We start from the raw sequence: 18,636 nt of genomic DNA on the forward strand, positions 1-18,636 counted from the left end.
CTTTTTTTTTTCCAATCAGCTTTTTCAGGTTGAAGAGTTCTGCTTTTGTGTGAAGAGTGAAGGGACTGAATTCTGGGATCCAAATGCCTCCTCTGCTGGAGAATCAAAATTAAAAGTATTTTTAGAAGCAGAAAGCAAAATTAAGACGGCTCCAAACTGGAAGTCAGGACTCTATTCTATTTTCAGTGACAAGTCTTGTTTAAGTCCTCACTGTGTAACTCTGCTTATCTCTGTAAAGTAGAAAACTAGATTTTTGTAAACCCCCCCCCCAAAATAAGTGATGTGCTATTCAGAGTGCTTTAGGGTTATTTTGTGTTCTGGCAAAGAATCCAGAGGCACCCGCTTTCCCCTGATCTTGACCCTCCACTGATGTGCATTCCCTTTGCCTTCCCAGGCCATGGAAAGGAATGACATCATTGACTTCAAGGCTCTGGAGAAAGAGCTGCAGGCTGCACTCACTGCTGATGAGAAGTACAAACGGGAGAATGCTGCCAAATTACGGGCAGTGGAACAGAGGGTGGCTTCCTATGAGGAGTTCAGGTTGGCTTACTGACATTTTTCTTAGGCCCTCCTGTTTGGTATATTATAGTGGTTAACAACGAACACTCTGGAATCAAACCATTCTGGGCTTCAGTCCTGGCCTCACCCTCTGCTATTTGTGTGATCTTGTGCAATTTGTTTAATCTCTCCGAGCCTTAACTCCTCATCTGTAAAAGACATTAACTTGTTATAATTAAATGAGTTATTGCTTATAAGATTCTGAGCAGTGTCTGGCACATGGGAAGTGCTTGAAAGTGGTCAGCTGTCACTGCTGTTGTTATTATCATATTGGCTTGTAACAGGTTCAGCCTATATCATGCAAATACCAGCTGCCTGACACCCACAGACACAGCATTAAGTCCATCCCCTAATCTCTGTCCTTTGTTCGCAGGGGTATTGTCCTTGCATCACATCTGAAGCCACTGGAGCAGAAAGACAAGATGGGAGGAAAGAGAACTGTGTCCTGGAACTGTTGTACCACTCAGGGAAGGACTTTCCAGGATGTGGCCACTGAAATCTCCCAGGTAGGCGAGGCCCAGCTTCTTTAGCCCAGCAGGATTCTCTGCCCTAAAGCTCCAGTCCTGTCTTCTTACAACACATACCTCTTCCTTATTTGTCATGTTAAGCCAACAGAGACAAGTTTCTGCCTCCAATTCCAGAAAGAAAAGCAACCAGCTTTTCTTCAGATGGTGAGGCTGGGTTGAACCGGGCAGACTGAGTCAGAAAGGCTGGCTAGGCAGGTCCCCTTCCATCAGTCCTTTGACTTTAACACTCAGATCAGATTTGTGTTGCTCTGCCTCTGGGTTATATAATACATGGTATAATGATCCTCTGGCAGTGTTGAGAGAGAGACCCAGCCTTTCAGATCCTTGACATTCACTTTTGGCTCCTTTCTCTCTTCCTAAGATTGCCAGTCAATCCCTCCACCCAACTCAGAGTAAACTTTAACTTACTCTTGAAGACCAGAGCTGTGTCCCCATTCATCACTAGGAAAATCGCGGTATAAATGAGAATCTCAAATCATGGCCTGGATTCCTTGCCCTCCCTCCTGCTCCCATCCCATTTCTCCCATCTGAAAATGAGGCCCCCAAGGCCCACAGCCTTTCCAATGCTCAGAGAGCAGTATCAGAGCTAAGATGAAAACCTACAGGCTCCCCTCACTCTTACTGTCCCAGAACAGACATAAGAGCTCAGGACTCTCTTTCCCTCCTTTGTGATCCAGGAGAAAGTACACTGCCAGCCTGAGACCTCAGCAGAGTTCTACCGAGATTGGCGGCGTCACTTGCGGAGTGGGCCCGAGCGCTATCAGGCCCTGCTGCAGCTCGGGGGTCCCAAGCTGGGCCACCTCTTCCAGACAGATGTGGGGTTTGGACTTCTTGGGGAGCTGCTGGTGGCACTGGCTGATCACGTGAGGCCGGTCCACCGGGCAGCGGTGCTGGGGATCCTGCGCAGCCTGGCCAGCACCGGGCGCTTCACCCTGAACCTGAGCCTGCTGAGCCAAGCAGAGAGAGAGCGCTGCAGAGCCTTGTTTCAGAAGCTGCAGGCCATGGGAGCCCCCAGACCCATGAAGGAGGGGCTCAGCCAGGAGGAGCAGGGTCTAGAGGAGCAGTCTGGTGGGCCCCAGGAGGAGGAGAGGCTCTTGCAGGAGTTGCTAGGGTTGTACCAGCTCAATTGATAGAACCAGCTGCCCTCAGATGCCCCAGTGGTCATTGGAGGCATTTTTTTGGTTGTGGCTGTGGGGTTTCTGCAGAACTATAAGGAGAAACCTACACTTAATTCCCTTCTCAACTTAGAATTTTCAGAGCAAAAGCAGGAATTGAGTTTTCCCCACTTCTCCAGTCCCTCAGTGTCTCAGTGTTTTGAACTGTGTGGATCCACAGGACAGTCAAGGGCCCAGGAAGTTGAAAGCAGTTCTGCTTCTCACTCTTAGAGTCCACCAAGCCTCTGGCCCACTGACTCTGAGAGACAGGTGTGAGCTTAACCAAATGCTGGCTACACAAGTTACAGCCTTCACTCAGAAAAAGGAAAAAGCAAAATATTTCATCATCCATTGAAAATAAACACTGATCTCCACAGCTCTTTTTTCTTTTCCTTTTTTTCAGAGACAGGGTCTCTCTCTGTTGCTCAGGCTGGGTTGCAGTGGCACAATCATAGCTTACTGCAGCCTCAAACTCCTGGGCTCAAGCTATCCTGCCTCGGCCTCTCAAGTAGCTGGGACCACAGGTGTGTGTCCACTGATTTCTCTATTTTTTGTAGAGATGGGGTTTCACTATGTTGCTCAGGCTAGTCTCAAACTCCTGGCCTCAAGTAATCCTCCTGCCTCAGCCTCCCAAGTAGCTGGGACTACCGGTGCACATCAACATGCCCAGCTGATTTTTTATTATTTTGTAAAGATGGGGTTTCACTATGTTGCCGGGTTGGTCTCGAACTCCTGGCCTCAGGCCATCCTCCCCCCTCAGCCTCCCAGAGTGCTAGGATTATAGGTGTGAGCCATTGTGCCTGGCCCCCACAGCTCTTAACAAGAATATTTATAACCCAAAACCAATAAATGGACTTTTAATAAACAAATGATAAAATGCTTCCCCATTTTGAGGTACAGACTCTTCCCCCAGGGACTGAGTTCTTGTGTGGGTTGGGCCTAGGAAAGCCCTACGCCATCAGCTTAGGTCTAGCCAGCCTCCTGTATGGCCAGATGAGCAGGAAGGTGGGTTTCCTTCATCTCCCGGATTGATGAAAGGGAAGACTTTCCACCGGGCCAGCAGGGCTGGGCCTGGAGCAGTGAGGCAGAGAGTTCCCTGCCTAAGCACCTGGGCCCTTCTCATTCCGGTTTCCCTTGGCCCATTCTTGGGTAAGTGCCAGTGTTCTAGAAAGGGAAGTGAGAGTCAGGTTCTAGAATGATTTCCCCTTGAGATCAGGCCTGGAGCATTAGAAGGGCATCTTGTACATCCACTGGGAATAAATTGCCTTGCATTTGGCGGCTTCCCCTGCAGATCGTTGCTTCTTTTCCTGGCAGCTTAATCCTTTCCTCACATAGAGGCTTCCTCTCAGCAGATTTCTAGAAGCCCCATAGGCCTTTAGTGCCTTGGTTTCGCCTTACCCTTCTGTCCCCTCCCTCCTGCAGGCATGAGCCTGGCCCACACCACTGTGCTCCTGTGGGCGTGGGGGAGTCTCCAGGCCTTTGAAATCGTAGAGAAGGAGAACATTTTTCAGAAGACGCCCTGCCCCGCTTTCCTGATGTTTGACAATGCAGCCTACCTGGCTGACATGAGCTTCGAGCTTCCCTGCCGCTGCAAGCCTGAGGAGGTGTCGGCTGTGGTCTGGTTCTACCAAAAGCACCTAGGCAGCAGCCACACCAAAGTACTGACGGACTTCGACGGGCGGGTGCTGACGGAGGCGGCTCAGGTGCGTGTGGGCAGCGACATGCTCGTCCGCTTCAGCATCCGCATGTTCAGCCTGTTGGTTTTCCGCGCCCAGCCTGAGGACTCAGGCCTGTACTTTTGCGGCACCCGCAAGGGGGACTACTTTTACGCCTACGATGTAGACATCCAGAGCAGTGAGGGAATGGTGGCTGCCTTCAAGGACCAGGGCCAGGAGCCCTTTGCAGACGAGTACCATGGGAACCTCCATGTCTTCACCACCTTCTGGGAGTGGACGCCCTGTGACCGCTGCGGGGTGCGTGGGGAGCAGTGGCGCATCGGCCTCTGCTACCTGCAGAGCCCAGACCTCTCCCCACGCTACCACAAGACAGTGCCAGACGTGGTGTCCTGCGGCTCTCAGGCCGTGCCGAGGAAGCTGCGGACCAGAGCCAGGGACCACACGCCCGAGCTGCTGGTCCAGAGCTGTGTAGTGCCCTGTGAGAAGAAGACGACATTTCGGGAGGGTGTGCTGGCCATCTTCAACTACGTGTCCAAAGTGGGCAGCCGGCCCTGGGTGCCCCAGGTGCCCATCCAGTTCCACCAGCAGAGACTGGGCCACGGACTCATCATCTCCTGTCCTGGGGCCCGGCCGGAGCATGCTGTGGCCTGGGACAAGGACCGCCAGTACCTCTACCGCACACAGTACCTGAAGGGTGTCAACAGGTCCATGAGGGTGTTCATCGACCATGGCAACCAGCTCCACATCCGCTTCACGCAGCTGGAGGACCGGGGCATCTACTACTGCTGGCGGCAGGGGGTGCGGGTCGCTGGGTTTCGGCTGGGTGTGACATCTCGAGGGCACTACCCGGCCTCATTCTCGGACCCGGAGACTCGCTCTGCTGTGACGCTCACCCTGATAGGCTACCTGCTCATCACAGCAGTCTTTGTCACCATTCACCTCTGTCGTTGCTGCTGTTACCTATTTCGCTGCTGTCCCAACCTCTCCCGCTAGGCGCTCTCTTGCCCAGCTCTGAAGACCAGTTGTGCTTCAATGTGTTTGTTAATAATACCAGTTGCCTTTGGGTGGACACCCTGGGCTGGAACTGAGACGGTATGGACAAGTCTGTTAGTTACAGCCTGTTCCCCGTTTTCGTGGGCTGGTCTGGGGCTTGATCTGGGAGTAGGGGATCCTGGGGCAGGTGGGAGATTGGGGAGCAAAGTCGGGAGGGAACAGAGCACACATGTCCTGACTTCGCGCTCAGGTCAGAGAAGGAAGGAATGAGCTGAGCATGATCAAATGGCCTGTCCAGTGCCAAACAGGGTTTGAGGTGCTTTACCTTTTGCCTTGGAGCATTGCCGAGTGGTGAAACTGAGGGTTGGTGAAACTGAGGGTAGCGGGGAGAGGAGGGAAGGAGAGAGTGGCGGGAGCTAGTGCGTGTCCGCTTTGGCCTCCTCCCCAGCCTTGCTCTGCCACTGACAGGTAGAAATAGCAGGTCTGGGAATAAAGGTGAAAAATGAGAACAGGGGAAATGGGTGAGGAAAGTGGAGTTCAAATTCAGGACTTTCCTGAGACAATGTACCCAAGCTAGGGACTAGGGGTGACAAGAGGGGTGGGAGCAAAGACCTGGGGCTGCCAGGCACAGGCTCTACTGTGGCAGAGCAGTGTTGGGTGGGATTCGACATGTGGCTGCTGCCGTGAGGGTTGGGCTGTGAGGGTGGTCAGTGGTAAGGAGCAAGTCGGTTTTGTCCACGGCCACGTCTTGGCCCCAGTCCCACCCTCTTGAGAACAGATCAGAGTCCACTCTGGGGAAGCCCGCAGCATTTGTCTTTATTTTTCCTCGGTGACTAAAGGCAGCAGCAGTGCCCTGAAGGTTAGCAGCAGCAGCAGCAGGTGGCAGGAAGGAGTCACAGGAAAGGGCACCAAGTCTTGGGAAGGGGGAGGGACCCCCACCTCTCCTTTCAGCCTTAGAGGGGAGAGGAGGACCCTGGGGTGGGCCCTCTTGGCCCCATTTCTGGGCACAGATACCCACTACTTGCCCAGGGAAAGCAGAGGGGTGCTCTGGGGCGGAAGCGTCAGCCCCAAGTGCTGGCCTCCAGGCTGCAGGAACACAAGCCAATGTCATCACCCTGTTCATGCCTCAATTTCCTGAATTGTAAAATAGGGTGCTACCTAAATTACTGGGTACATACCGTGTATGAGCAAGAAGGGATCACGAGAGGCCCTTGGGTGAGGGAAAAGCAGCTGGTCATTATGGGGGGAGGGGGTCAGCAGTCCCAGGGCTCAGGGGCCTGGGTGGATGGGATTGTGCAGCAAGGAAGACGCCTTTAGAACTGGGACAAAGCTGTGCCCTGCCCCTGTGTACAGCAGCCCCTCTCTCTCTCCTATTTCAGCATCTTCAAGAGGATGAGTCACTTCCTTGATTCCCACAACCCAGAGGCCAAGTGTAACTGGTCACTCACAACCCCCGACTGTAATGTCTAGCATCGTCCCAACCACCACCTGCACCATCTCTGCTAGCGCCCCCTCCAGTCTGCATGGGGGAGTCCTCCGGGGCTTGACCTCTCTGCACCTACACCTGGGGGCCAGGCAGCCCCCCTCTATCCCTCCCAGCACCCCTTCCCTCTCCACATACACTGTAGATTCCCCAAGTGCTGAGAATAAGGTGCCCGCGTGCCCATGGCATGCCCACAGACGGGGCCCTGGATGGTGGCTCAGTGGGACTGAGACACTTGGATTATTACTCAGGAGGTCCCTCTGGGATCTGGCAGGACCTCACCACCCACTCTCAGACTGGTCAGGGTCAGTCTAGAAGATCAAGCCTGTGGCCAGGCCTCCCTTGCCTGTGGGGACTTCCCCTTCCTGTCTGGGTTTTGCTTTTCCTCCAGCAGCCTGAGGAAACTCAAAAGCCCAGTTGCCAGACACCCCGGAGACCTCCAACTCCGGCAACGGTTGCCATAACAACAGGGATGGGGATATGAGGGTGATTTATTAGGTCCCACTGCTTCTCCTCTTCCCAATTCTAACCCAAGCTGCTGGCCATGCCCTTCCACGCTGCCCCTTTGGGGTGAGTGCCCTGTTAGTTGGAGCTGCTGGGTGCCGAGTGGGTGCTGTCCGACAGGCCTAATGCTGACGGAGCCTAGGGCAGCAAGCTGGGTAGAGACGGAAGAAGGGGAGCAGCTGGGGTGGATGGAAACTCAGGTCTGGAGAAATGAGCTATCAGAAGTGGGGCAACTGTCCTGCTCCTGCTGCAGGTTCCTCATGCTGTGGGGCAGGGGCCACCAGGTGGGGCCTGCCTCACATCACGTCCTTGTGCTCCTGCTTGGACTCCTTAATGACCTGCAGGGCACAGGGAAGGTGCACAGGGCAACAGTTAGGAGCTCACACAGACCCCAGGTCCACCACTACCAGGCTGCGTAACCTTGGGCAAGTCCCCAGTCTTCCTGGGTCTTTCTTTTTTTAATAGTAATCACAACTATCTCGCGCGGTGGTCAGAGCGGGTAGTGACATACACTTGTGAAGCATTCAGCACCATGCCTGGCACATGGTCAGCTGGTGGTGTGAGGTTAGCTGTCACTGTTGCTGGTGTGATGGGGAGGAGGAGACGCCAAATCCCTTCTTCCCATTCCCCTGCCAGGGTCCTTTCACTAAGCTGGAAATTGAAAGCTCTCCCTTTCCCCAGTTGTCCTGGCTGGAGTTGGGAGTGAGAGCTGCTAACTTTAATCCTCTTCCCCCATCCCCGAGGCCTGACACTGAGAACACCTGAGTCTGAGGGTGGGAGAGGCAGAAAGCCTGAGTTAGGACCCCATCTAGTGGCCCAGGCTCCCCTTAGAACTTCCTTCCCCTTGTCCACAGTTCCCTGGGCAGCTCCTGGGAGTTACTGGGGACCTTCTGTGTGCCAGTTCCAGGCTTTCTTCCACTGCCTGGCCTTGAGGATTCCTGGGAGCAGCTGAAGCTGGACTGGGCCAGAGTCCCCCTCACCTCTCCATCCCGCATCTCCACAGTCTTCACCACGATGTTCCTCTTGAGGTGGCCTTCTGACACGGACTTGGTGTCCAGGCTGGTTTCTGCAGGTGTGAGGAGAGGAGGCCTCCCATGGGCTCTGGGAGTACTAGACATCCTCTCCCACCCCCAGCTTCCCCATCACACCCCCAGTGATGAGTATGAGAGCCTATCCAACCAGGCAGGGAGAGCCTAGGCTCTTCCAAAGGGGCTGGAGACCCCTCAGATCCCCACAGTGCTGGGCAGGTCCTGGCTGCTCTGTCTGCTGGCCTGGCTTCATTTCAGCCCCTGCACAAGCTCTTGCCTGGAACCTGGTTTTCTGACAACCCAGCGCTGTCCAAGGAAGGAGCACATGGGCTTTGAAAGCAGGCAGACCAGAGCTCGAGTCCCAGCTCAGCCACTAACCAGCCACACAACTGTGGGCCAGTTAACTGACCTCTTCCAGCTTCATTTCCTCATCTGCAAAATGGGGATGATGGTGTCTACTTCTAGAAATGGGAGTGAGGAGTCAAGTAACGTGTGTTAAACATCTGGCACATGTTAGTGCTCAATACACATGGGTCCTTTTCCTGTCCCCCTTCCCCTTCCTTCTGCCACTTATCTGGACCCAAGTGACCTTTGACTGTTTAGCACTTGGCAGCATTACCTGTACCTGGTCAGCCTGGTTAACCCTTCTGATGCAAATTAAGCCCTGGGACGTGTATATCTAGTGTTCCTAAATATTCTAGCCCAGAAGAGGATTTTTTTTCCTTAGCTGAGAACCATTTGAGTGCCACATACAAATAAAAAGTAATTTAGTTCTTCCCCCCTCAGAGAGAAAAATATAACATGTCACACTCGCTAATATTTAAAATTGAGAGCAGGGAACATAAAACTTTATTCACTACAAGAGCAGCGGCCCAGAGGGAAATAATCCTCTAGACTGAATCAGCGCTGAGCTGAGCGGCGGAGTCTCAGGGACAAACAGATCAAGCAGAGAGCCTGGCCACCAGCACTGAGAGACCCAAGGGGCCTTCCCAGTGACAGGGAAGAGGTGAGACAGAGGTTGGTGTTTGCTCACAGTCTCCAGAGCATCTCATCTGAGCATGTAAGGACACACCACCTTTAACACTAACCAGTTCTGCTATCTTAATCTACATTTACCCTGTGCCAGGTCCTGGGCTGGGCACTGAGGTTCCTGGAAAAATGACACAGTCCTGGACCTAAAGGGGAAGCTCGGGAGGAGGGGGCCCAAGAGGATGGGGAAAATGGGGCCGGTGAGGCTCCCTCCCTGTCAAGCTGAGACCAGTGCTGTAGCTGAGAGGCAGGCAGCTAACCGAGAGCCGGCGGGGCTCCGTTTACAATCTGCTGAGCCTGTATTGGTATAACTTGTATTGTGAGGCTTTTGAGATGTCTTGTGACCTTGTGACCTTCCCCTTCATTGGTGCTTTTGCCCCCTGTAGTGACAAGCAGTTAAAAAAACAAAAACATAAAACACTCAGAAGGGCAGAGCTTGCTCAGGGATCTGCAGACAGGGCAGAGGCTGAGGCTGCACCCTGTTCTGCAGGGTTAGGGGGTGCAGGGAGGGGGAGTGGGGCACAGGGAACAGCAGGACAGGGGTGGCTGCAAGCCCCACCTGGAAATGCCCTGGGATGGTGTGCTCTGGCTAGGAGCCCTGTGGTGAATCATGAAGGCCCCCAAAGAGAGCCCAGACCCCTTTGCCCTGGTCCTTGGCCCCAGGCCAGAGCAGCCCACCAGGCCTGGGGAAGGGGCAGGACTCCAGCACCCTTCCCACAAGGCCCTGCTCTACTGACCTCGGATCTGCAGGTTGGAGAAGGTCTGCACAGGAATGGTGATGCTGAAAGAAAGCGGAGGGAAACAGATGACCAGGCTGTCCAGGGACACTCTCAGGCTGGGTCCTGGTCCAGGGTCATCATGACAACCTCAAGGCCCTTTTCCTTGCCAGGAAAGTCTGATTCCCTCTCCTAGCTTTCCCCGGCAGCCAACATGCTCTCTAGAGCTCTAAAAGTCTGCAAGGGGCTTGGGCGTTGTCTGCAATGGGAGCATCTCTATCCAAAGGAAGATGACAGAGGGAGGGGAAAGTGATGAAAAAAGTTCCAAGGAGCAGAAGAGATGGGTCAGGTGAAAAGAAGTCCAATCTTTGTTTGGAGGGTGCGGAGTGGGCCTCTTAGTTTGGGGGGTGACCCAAGTCCTTGGCCCTGAGACTTAATCAGTATGGGTTGAATCCATTCATTCACTCATCAAACATTTAGTGAACACCTATTGTGCGCTGGGCATGCACTGTGCTGGGCATTGCGGTGCGAGGAGGGCTGGACACAAGGCTGAATACGACTCAGTCCCTGAAGGGAGCGCGCTCCACTCTGTGGAGAGGCAGCAGGGAGAATCCCCTAGGGCTGTGACCAGGGCTCACCGGTTCTCCTCGCCCTCCAGCAGCTTTCTGTAGGTGGCGATCTCGATGTCCAGGGCCAGCTTGACGTTGAGCAGGTCCTGGTACTCCTGCAGGTGGCGGGCCATCTCATCCTTGAGGCTCTGCCCCTCCTCCTCCAGCCGGGCCAGCGCGTCCTGGTAGCTCGCTGCCTCCCGCACGTGGCGCTCCTCCTGCTCGCGCATCTGCCTCTCCAGGGACTCGTTCTGCGGAATCCAGCCGGCAGGTCTCTCGGCCCCGCCCGGAGCTCGGACCCCACGACTCAGAGGCTTCGAGGCTCAGTCCCGGCCCAAGGCCTCGCCTCTAGCCCCAGGGTAACTTTTCAGAGCCCTCCCCCACCCCCCACCCCCGCAGCCTGGTCCTCGCCTGGGCCTTCTCCCCAGCATCTCCTGGAATGGCGGGTCCCCACATCCTCCCCCCGCTCCGTCCAGCCCTGCCCACGCTCACCGTGCCGCGCAAGGACTCCAGGTCGCAGGTCAAGGCCTGCAGCTGGCGCCGGTAGTCGTTGGCCTCGTGCTTGGCCTGGCGGAGCAGCTCCGAGTTACGGGCGGCAGCGTCTGTCAGGTCCGCAAACTAGATGGGGAGAGGGTCCTAGGCTGAGGGCAGCCTGGGGTCTCGGGGCTGCAGGGGTGGGGAGCACCTATGGGGAAGCTATGTGGGCAGGACGGTGTCCAGGAAATCAGGGAGGTGGGCAGGACCCCAGGGCATTGGCCCTGGCTGGCATCAATCCTAGCAGCTGTGACCCAGGGGCAGCGTGGCCACTGTTGGGCCCCAGCACCTAGCACGATGCCTGGTCAGCTAACGAATGAATGAACAATGAATCCAGAACCTTCTGCACAGGCAGCTCCCTCTGTGGGACTGAACCCTGTCCTCCCGCACAACGGACGGTGGGTTCTGGCAAGCAGAGCCCTGGGTTCTAACAGCGCCTTCTCCCCCAGGCTGCAGGGAGGCCCTCACAGCTGCTCAGGACTCGACCCTTCTCAGACTGTCAGTGGCATCTGCTGCCCACGCTCCTCAGCTTGGCACGCTGGGCCAGCATCTCTGGGTCCTGCTTTCTGCTTTTCTGCCTCCAGGCCTCTACACAGGCTCTGTCCTGCACTGGGAATGCCCTTCCCCCTCCTCTGCGTGCCCATAGCCTGCCTGCCCTGCCCAGCCCAAATGCCCCCTTCTGTGACATCTTCCCTGGTTCCGACACTGCATATTAACTCCACACTGTGGTGGTCTCTGTGGGCGCCATATTTGGGTGCACATCACGTCTTCCCGGTCCAACACCTCTCTGTGTCCCAGGAAGTGCCTGGCGTACAGCAGATGCTCGGTAACCCAGAACACAGGCTGGCAGAGGCATAGAATTCAGGCTCCCAAGTGAGACGGGCTGGGGTTGGAAATCCAACTCTACCACTTAGGAGCTGTGTGACTTTGAGCAAATTAGTTAACCTCTCTGGCTTCAGTCCTCTTATCTGTCAAAGAATGGTACCCACTTCATAGTAAAACAATCCATGCAAAACACAGGGCCTGGCACACAACAGAGTTGGCCAATAATAATAATAGTAATAGTAGCAGTAATAATAATGAGTACTTTTGAAAATCATAGTGTCTGTGTGACCCTGGACAAGTTATCTCACTTCTCTGGTGAAAATCAGTTACCCAGAGAGGATATTCTCCCAGCTTCCTATACCCTCCTTCCCCCATTATCTTGTATGGAGCAAGGAGGGCTGCCTGGAGGAGGTGGGTTGGCCCACAGGCCAATACCTTGGACCGATACCACTCCTCTGCCTCATGCATGTTGCTGGACGCCACTGCCTCGTACTGCGTGCGGATCTCTCTCAGGGCTGCTGTGAGGTCTGGCTTGGCCACATCCAGCTCCACATGGACCTGCTGTTGGGCCAGCTGCTCCTGGAGTTCCCGAACCTCCTGGCAGAGGGAAGAGAAGGGGTACGAGGGCTCAGAGCCCAGGCCACAGCTGAGGTTCCCCACAACGTCATGCACTGTTCTGCCAGCCCCTCAGCCATGGGCATTGGCTGAGGGAAAGGCTGTAGCTCTTGTTGGAAGAAGTGGCATTTGCTCAGGCTAAAGGAGGCAGGGGATAGTTTGAGGGTCTCACAGCATCCTTCCCCCAAGGGCTGGATAGGCACGAGCCAGGTGCTGAAAATGCACTGGTGTTCTCATGGGTGAGTGGGGCCATGGATTCTGAGTCCAGGGTCTGAGGTCAGAGCTCAGCAGGGCCCTTTTTTTTTTTTTTTTAATGAATGGCTCTCATTTTAATGGGGACAGATGGCAGAGGGAGTGGAGGCAGAGAGACTGTGTGACCTTGGCACCTTTTTTAACCTCTCTGGGCTTCTCCTCTGTGAAAGGAGGTGAGTACTGGGAGGGCTCCTGTCTCACTGGGCTGTGAGGCAGCAAGGCCTGTTGTACTTCTCAGTAAATGGAGTGTGTGTCTGTGTGCATTTCACCAGGGGTTAGGAATGCTCTCTCTCTCTCTCTCTCTCTCTCATTTTCTTTCTCTGTCTGACAATCTGTTTCTCTCCTTCTCTCTCTGAGTATCTCTCTCAGTCTCAGTCTTTCTGTCTCTGTCTCTCAGTTGCAATCTCTGTGTTGAGCTTTCCTCCCTCTGCCCTGGCCTCACCTCGTCATGGATCTTCCTCAAGAACCGGATCTCCTCCTCCAGGGACTCAATCTTCCTCTCCAGATCCAGACGGGCCAGGGTGGCTTCATCTGCCTCCTGGAGTGGGGAGGGGCAAAGGGCCACTCTGACCTCAGACTCATCCTCCCCCATTCCCCAGCCTTGCCCTACCCCTCCTTCTGGGGCAAGGGGGAGCAGTGCATTGCTCTGCAGGGCTGAGCTAGGGGGCTGTGTTTGGGTGGGCTGCCATCGACCCTTTCCCCTGCCCTTGCCCCTGCCCTCTACCTCTGTTACCTGTCGAAAGGCGGCCAGGTTGTTCTCGGCCTCCAGCCTCAGGTTGGTTTCATCTTGGAGCCTGGGGTGGGGGGACACATTCCTAGGTCCAGGCTTTTCTGAGGACACTTGGATCCCTGCCCCAGTCTCCCTGGAGGTGGCTGTCACAGAGATCCCCCCAGGACCAGTAGAGCAACAGGAGGAGTGAGGGTTCAGGGGGACCTTAGACAGAGGCCTTGGCGGGAGGGTGAGCAGACGAAGGCTTTCGCTTTAACTCATTACGAAGGTGCCTTATCAGGGCTGGTGCACCTGCTCCTGCTCACACAGGCGCATCCACCGACATATACTCACCGCTGCGTGTGCACACACACGTCCTGCACTTGAGGGCTCACACGTGCCCTGCCAGCTCAGCAAAGCGCCACCCCCTCAGAGATTCCTCTGATCCCAGGCAACTACCTTGGAAATGGATTTTATTATGATCCCACTTCACAGCTGTGCAAGTCAGAGTGACTTGGCTGGGGTCATAAGCAGGTGACAGGCAGTCACCTGTGTTCTGCACCTCTACTTCCTTTACCCCAGTGTCCATTCCGCCTCGTGGACACCAGCCTTCTCTACTTGTGACTCCTCCTTTATACAGACCCGGGCTCGGAGTAGGTGAGCCCCCGCCCACAGTCACAGGGCCCGGCCATGAATGAAACCAAGACCCTTCCTGCTGGGGTCCCGACTGTTCCCCATAACTTTCCCCAGTCAGGAGCTGCTGAGAGGACCCCAGCTCCCTGGCAGAAGGTGTCTGGGAGTCAGATCCCTGAGGCCCTGGGTCTCTTCCCTTTCCTTCCCATTATGTTGGGGAGCAAGGAGAGCCCCCCAAGGTGGAAAGACCCAGCAAGCAGGGAGGCGGAGCCCCTGCCCCAGCCTCTGCGGGCCTGCAGGCACTTCCTCTTGAGGCTCAGTCCTCTCTGCTCACGAGGGCCCTCTTCCCTGTCCCACTCCTCACTTCTGCCTCAGGGTGCCCAGGTCCTGTGCCAGGTTGTCCCTCTCGACCTCCAGCCGGGCGCTGTTGGCGGTGAGTTGGTCGAGCCGTAGCCGCAGCTCACGCAGCTCAGCCTGGTAGACGTCGGCCAGCTTGGTGGGCTCCTTGGCCCGCAGCTGGTTCAGCTCAGCAGCCAGTGCCTTGTTTTGCTGTTCCAGGAAGCGAACCTTCTCGATGTAGCTGGCAAAGCGGTCATTGAGCTCCATCATCTCTGCTCTCTCACTGACCCGGGTCTCCTTGAAGCCAGCGTTGAGTGCCCCGGCCAGGGAGAAGTCCACCCGGGCCGGGAGAGGAGGGGGCATTCGAGCCAGGGAGAGGCGGGGGCCAGCACCCAGGCGGCGACCCGGAGCCAGGCCCCCCACCATCTCCGCAGAGGATGAGACGTAGGCACGGCGAGCAGCCGAGGTGATGCGTCTCCTCTCCATCCTGCCTGGCTCTGCTGGCTCCTGGGGTGCGAGGGCTTTATGGAGGAGTGGGCTGGACTGGTGCTGCCTGGCTGCTCCTGGCTACGCCCCCTGGCATAGCCTGAGGGGGTGGGGCTGGACCGCAGCCCAGCCATGGGGAGAGCTCCTCTCACCCCATCGAGGTCATTGTGCCCAGAGGGAGGGCTTTCTGGGCATGCCAGCCCCTGCCTGAGGAGGGCAGTGCCTGGGGCCGGATGCTGGGGCCGGGGCCCTGATCACTGAGCAAGCAGACCCTCGCCCTAGGAAGGCGGGTCGAGAAAGGGTTGGTTGGACATAAATATGTACAATTATTATGCAGCAATTAAAAATGAAAATGGGCTGGGCGTGGTGGCTCACGCCTGTAATCCTAGCTCCCTGGGAGGCCGAGGCAGGTGGATCGCTCAAGGTCAGGAGTTCGAGACCAGCCTGAGCAAGAACGAGACCCGGTTTCTACTAAAAAATAGAAGGAAATGATCTGGACAACTAAAAATATATATATAAAAAAATATTAGCCGGGCATGGTGGCACATGCCTGTAGTCCCAGCTACTCGGAAGGCTGAGGCAGAAGGATCACCTGAGCCCAGGAGTTTGAGGTTGCTGTGAGCTAGGCTGATGCCATGGCACTCACTCCAGCCTGGGCAACAAAGCAAGACTCGGTCTCAAAAAAAATAAAAATAAAAATGAAAATGGAAGCACTGAAGGAAGGAAGGAAGAAGGAAGGAAGGGCTGGGTCAGATGACCCCTGACCTGACTTCTGACTCTTAGATTTCCAAACCCAGCCTCACTCACTCACTCAGAACTCCTCTAAGTTTCTGCTAGATGCTGGGAATTTGGTGAGAAACAACCTGGTCCTTACCCTCAAGGAACAGCCTATGTTATAGTTTCCTATTGAGCCCCATTCCCAGCAGGTTCCTGGAAGCCTCTGCTCTGAACACTGACATCCCACACTCCTGCTTTCTGCTGGTTCCCTGGAGTTCTGGGCGCTGGGGGCTGGGATTGGACACCAGCCCTTTCTGAGGGTCTGAGGGATCACAGCCTCTATCTGGCAGTGGAGGGATGGCAGAGACATGTGGAAGCCCTAACAGGGCAAGAGGGGCAGAGTCTCCAGCCCTCTCCCTGGGCTACTCATTAGCCCCCTGCGTCAGTCCCACCAGACACCCCTCCCTTGCCTGGCCTCCCTGCACCCCCTCCCAGAGCCGGGCCCTGACAGCTCCACAAAGCAGTTATGAATGAGCTGGCTGTGCCGGCTCGAATCTTTGCTCGGGCAGCACCCCGTTTCCCTGGTCACCTTCATTCTCCCACTGCAGATTTATTTCCTTTGAGTTCCTGCACATCAGCCTGAGAAGACAGGAAAGGCCCTTGGGGGTAGGTGGGTGGGTTTGGGAACCCATGAGCCTATGGATCCACCTGGGAGCCTGGGGCCTGGACCCTGTTGCCCCTTGAGACAGGTCCGCCCACCCCCTCCACTCTGGTCCCACAGGGACAGAGCCCCACCCAGGCCCCTCACCCATCTGTGTCCTCCAACTTCTGGGAAGCAGACACCCCTCCTCTCCCCCCCCGCCTCCCTGCCACCCACTGCCCATGCCTGGGCCTCTGATCACTTTTCCTGGGCACTTGCTGAATAGAGCCTTGTTCTCCACCGCCGGTGAGGGCGCCACACAGCAAGGGCAGCCCCCAGGGGGCTATGCTGCTTTTATCCCAAGATGCCCGGCTGCCAGGCTGGGCTGCGACACAAGCCCCCTGCTCAATGGGCTTCTCGGAATGCAACTGACAGGGGCTGGGGTGCAGCGGGAAGTAGGCAGTGTGCCCACCCCTGACCATTGTGTCTGTGCCAAGGTGAGTCATCCAGTGGGCATGAGGAGAGGGCCCTGGGGGGCGGCCAGCCAGCATTACCAGGTCTCTGCCTGCAGACAAAGCTGGCTGATTGGCCCTCCCCAGCTCTCAGAGCCAGCTCGGGCCCCCGAGCCCCATCGGAGCAACAGCTCCTGCTTCACACCGGGGGATGTTCTTCATTTGGGTTCGTCATGGGCTGCCTGCTAAGGTTTCCCACGTGAGTCCGGTGCAGAGAGGGAGGTGAGAGCCCCTTAGCCTCTAGCCACATTTGACCCTTGGCCTGAGCAGGGCAGGGCAATCTTGAGGAAGGGGCGCCCAGTGACCTTTGATCCTGCTGTGGGTTGGGGAGCTGGGAAAGGACAGGGGGCTTTCAGGGAAGAGCAAGACTAGGGACGAGCCCCTGTCCTAACTTTCATCCCTGTGGCTAGCAGTGGCCCGCCCTTCCACATTGCCCAGCAAGTCACAGTCTTCCCTTTTGGTTCAAGTGAAATCTCATTGAAATGAGGGCAAAGCAGTCCTGGAGAGAAAAGATGCGACAAGAGCAGGAGGCACTTGTCATCGAAGCTCAGCGAGTTGTCCCTGTGTATGTGAGACACCAGTTTGTTTCAGCACCAGCAGATGAAGTCTCCCAGTCTTTGTCCCTCAGCCACCTGCCTGGGACCCTGTCACAGGCCCAAGTTCCATCCTCAACCCCAGCCCTGCCCCTTAGACCCATCTCCACACTCAGCCCTAACCACCTAAAGGTGTCAGCACAGAGAACCAGAGTCAGACAGACTTGGTTGTGGTTGTTTTCCAAACTTGCTTTATTTTTTAAGTTATACATGCATTGTAGAAAAATCAGAAAAGACAGATAAGCAATACAACAAAGTTTAATTAGCCATAATTTTGCCACCTGGAGATAAACACTACCAGATTTTTTCCACACATATAAACTCAGTTTCTTCAAAGTGCATGCATGCTGTACAAATTATTTTGCAATTTGCTTTTCTCACTCAACAATATGTTGCGAACATCTTTCCATATCAATAAATATTTATCTACATCATCGTTTTAACAGCTGCATGGTTTTCCACTATATGCATTCATTTAACCAAGCCCTGTCATTGGACAGTATGTTCTGTCTATCTCTCTCTTTCTGTTTTAAACCACACTCTGATTCACATCTGCCCCAGGCAGACACAGCCCTCGGGCAAGCCCTCAGCCCTCCCAGCCGCCACCCCTTCTCCTAGCCTGGCTCAGGCCCCATTCTCTGGGGGGGACCTCCTCTCCCACCTCCCCAAGAAGAAGACCCTAACATCCAAAGCTTCAAGCCGAACCATAGACTGACTTCTAGACTACACAGCTGGATGCTGCTGGCATGCATTGGGGTGCCCAGACACACCTTTAAGGAGCCTGCAGCCAAGTCATGCCTCACTTCAAGCCCAGATGGGGACTAGGTGACCTCCCTATGTCCCTCCCCTGTGTCAGAATCTGCCAGATAACCTTCTGTCTACAGGGCAAAGCCCAAATGCCTCCCAGGACAGACCAACGCCACATCTGGCGTCAACCCCCACATAACGTACCTGCTGTTTGCCAAATACGCCAGCCTCTAATTCAAGTGGCGGTTTTGCCACTTGGCTGCTGCTCACTGGCTTTGCTTGTGCCCCCACTCCTCGCCCAGTGCCTGGAACAGCATGGTGGTCACCAAGCTGGGTGGGATGAAGAGAGTCTCTCTGGCCAACCAACCCCTTGGCAACCACTGGTCTGTCCGTCCATGCCCGAGGAAGGGAACTGAGCCCAGTGGCCACTAGATGGCGGTGCTCAGCTGCCCAGGTTCCAGTGGCCACTAGCTACAGCTGCTTAGAGGCCGGGAGAGAGCTGGTCTCACAGCTGTAGGCGGGTTCTCTAAAACCCAAATTTGTATCACCCAGAGGCATTACCCCTTTATTCTCTAGCCTTGCCTCTGACTGCTATGCAGTGCCCTCTAGGAGAGAGAGCAAAGCCTTGTCACTCAGTAGCTGTGAACTCTTGGATGACTTGAGGAACCTTCTCTGAATCTCCATTTACCATCTACAAAATTGGACTTGCCATTCCTACTCCCAAGCAAGGTAGTTGTGAAGATAAAATCACTGGAGGC

The 18,636-nt window shown here is 55.4% G+C and overlaps 3 protein-coding genes across 3 annotated transcripts; 2 read left to right on the forward strand and 1 right to left on the reverse strand.

Moving 5' to 3' along the window:
* The first annotated feature begins 389 nt into the window (after nucleotides 1-389).
* CCDC103 (coiled-coil domain containing 103) lies at nucleotides 390-2,374 on the forward strand. Its single transcript, XM_012661503.1, has 3 exons — nucleotides 390-540; nucleotides 932-1,064; nucleotides 1,763-2,374. Exons 1-3 carry the CDS (start codon nucleotides 398-400, stop codon nucleotides 2,213-2,215), a joined length of 729 nt encoding a protein of 242 aa, XP_012516957.1. The 5' UTR covers nucleotides 390-397; the 3' UTR covers nucleotides 2,216-2,374.
* A 995-nt stretch (nucleotides 2,375-3,369) lies between these two features.
* LOC105824133 (Ig-like V-type domain-containing protein FAM187A) lies at nucleotides 3,370-4,931 on the forward strand. Its single transcript, XM_012661502.1, has one exon. The coding sequence runs from the start codon at nucleotides 3,664-3,666 to the stop codon at nucleotides 4,906-4,908; it is 1,245 nt and encodes a 414-aa protein (XP_012516956.1). The 5' UTR covers nucleotides 3,370-3,663; the 3' UTR covers nucleotides 4,909-4,931.
* A 1,780-nt stretch (nucleotides 4,932-6,711) lies between these two features.
* GFAP (glial fibrillary acidic protein) lies at nucleotides 6,712-14,828 on the reverse strand. Its single transcript, XM_012661501.1, has 9 exons — nucleotides 14,209-14,828; nucleotides 13,236-13,296; nucleotides 12,945-13,040; nucleotides 12,071-12,232; nucleotides 10,769-10,894; nucleotides 10,307-10,527; nucleotides 9,690-9,733; nucleotides 7,876-7,961; nucleotides 6,712-7,233 (listed from the first exon to the last, which is right to left on the reverse strand). The coding sequence occupies exons 1-9, from the start codon at nucleotides 14,667-14,669 to the stop codon at nucleotides 7,192-7,194; spliced, it is 1,299 nt and encodes a 432-aa protein (XP_012516955.1). The 5' UTR covers nucleotides 14,670-14,828; the 3' UTR covers nucleotides 6,712-7,191.
* Between the last annotated feature and the right edge of the window lie 3,808 nt (nucleotides 14,829-18,636).

Source organism: Propithecus coquereli, unplaced genomic scaffold (assembly GCF_000956105.1).
Source record: "Propithecus coquereli isolate 6110/MARCELLA unplaced genomic scaffold, Pcoq_1.0 Scaffold714, whole genome shotgun sequence".
Taxonomy (NCBI): Eukaryota; Metazoa; Chordata; class Mammalia; order Primates; family Indriidae; genus Propithecus; species Propithecus coquereli.

Coding starts and splice junctions, on each gene's coding strand:
- CCDC103 (XM_012661503.1), top strand. CDS start 398: ATGGAAAGGAATGACATCATTGACTTCAAGGCTCTGGAGAAAGAGCTG. Junction 541..931: donor GCTTCCTATGAGGAGTTCAG/GTTGGCTTACTG, acceptor CTTTGTTCGCAG/GGGTATTGTCCTTGCATCAC. Junction 1,065..1,762: donor TGGCCACTGAAATCTCCCAG/GTAGGCGAGGCC, acceptor TTTGTGATCCAG/GAGAAAGTACACTGCCAGCC.
- LOC105824133 (XM_012661502.1), top strand. CDS start 3,664: ATGAGCCTGGCCCACACCACTGTGCTCCTGTGGGCGTGGGGGAGTCTC.
- GFAP (XM_012661501.1), bottom strand. CDS start 14,669: ATGGAGAGGAGACGCATCACCTCGGCTGCTCGCCGTGCCTACGTCTCA. Junction 10,895..12,070: donor AGGAGTGGTATCGGTCCAAG/GTATTGGCCTGT, acceptor CTCCCCATCTAG/TTTGCGGACCTGACAGACGC. Junction 7,962..9,689: donor CTCCAACCTGCAGATCCGAG/GTCAGTAGAGCA, acceptor TCACACCTGCAG/AAACCAGCCTGGACACCAAG.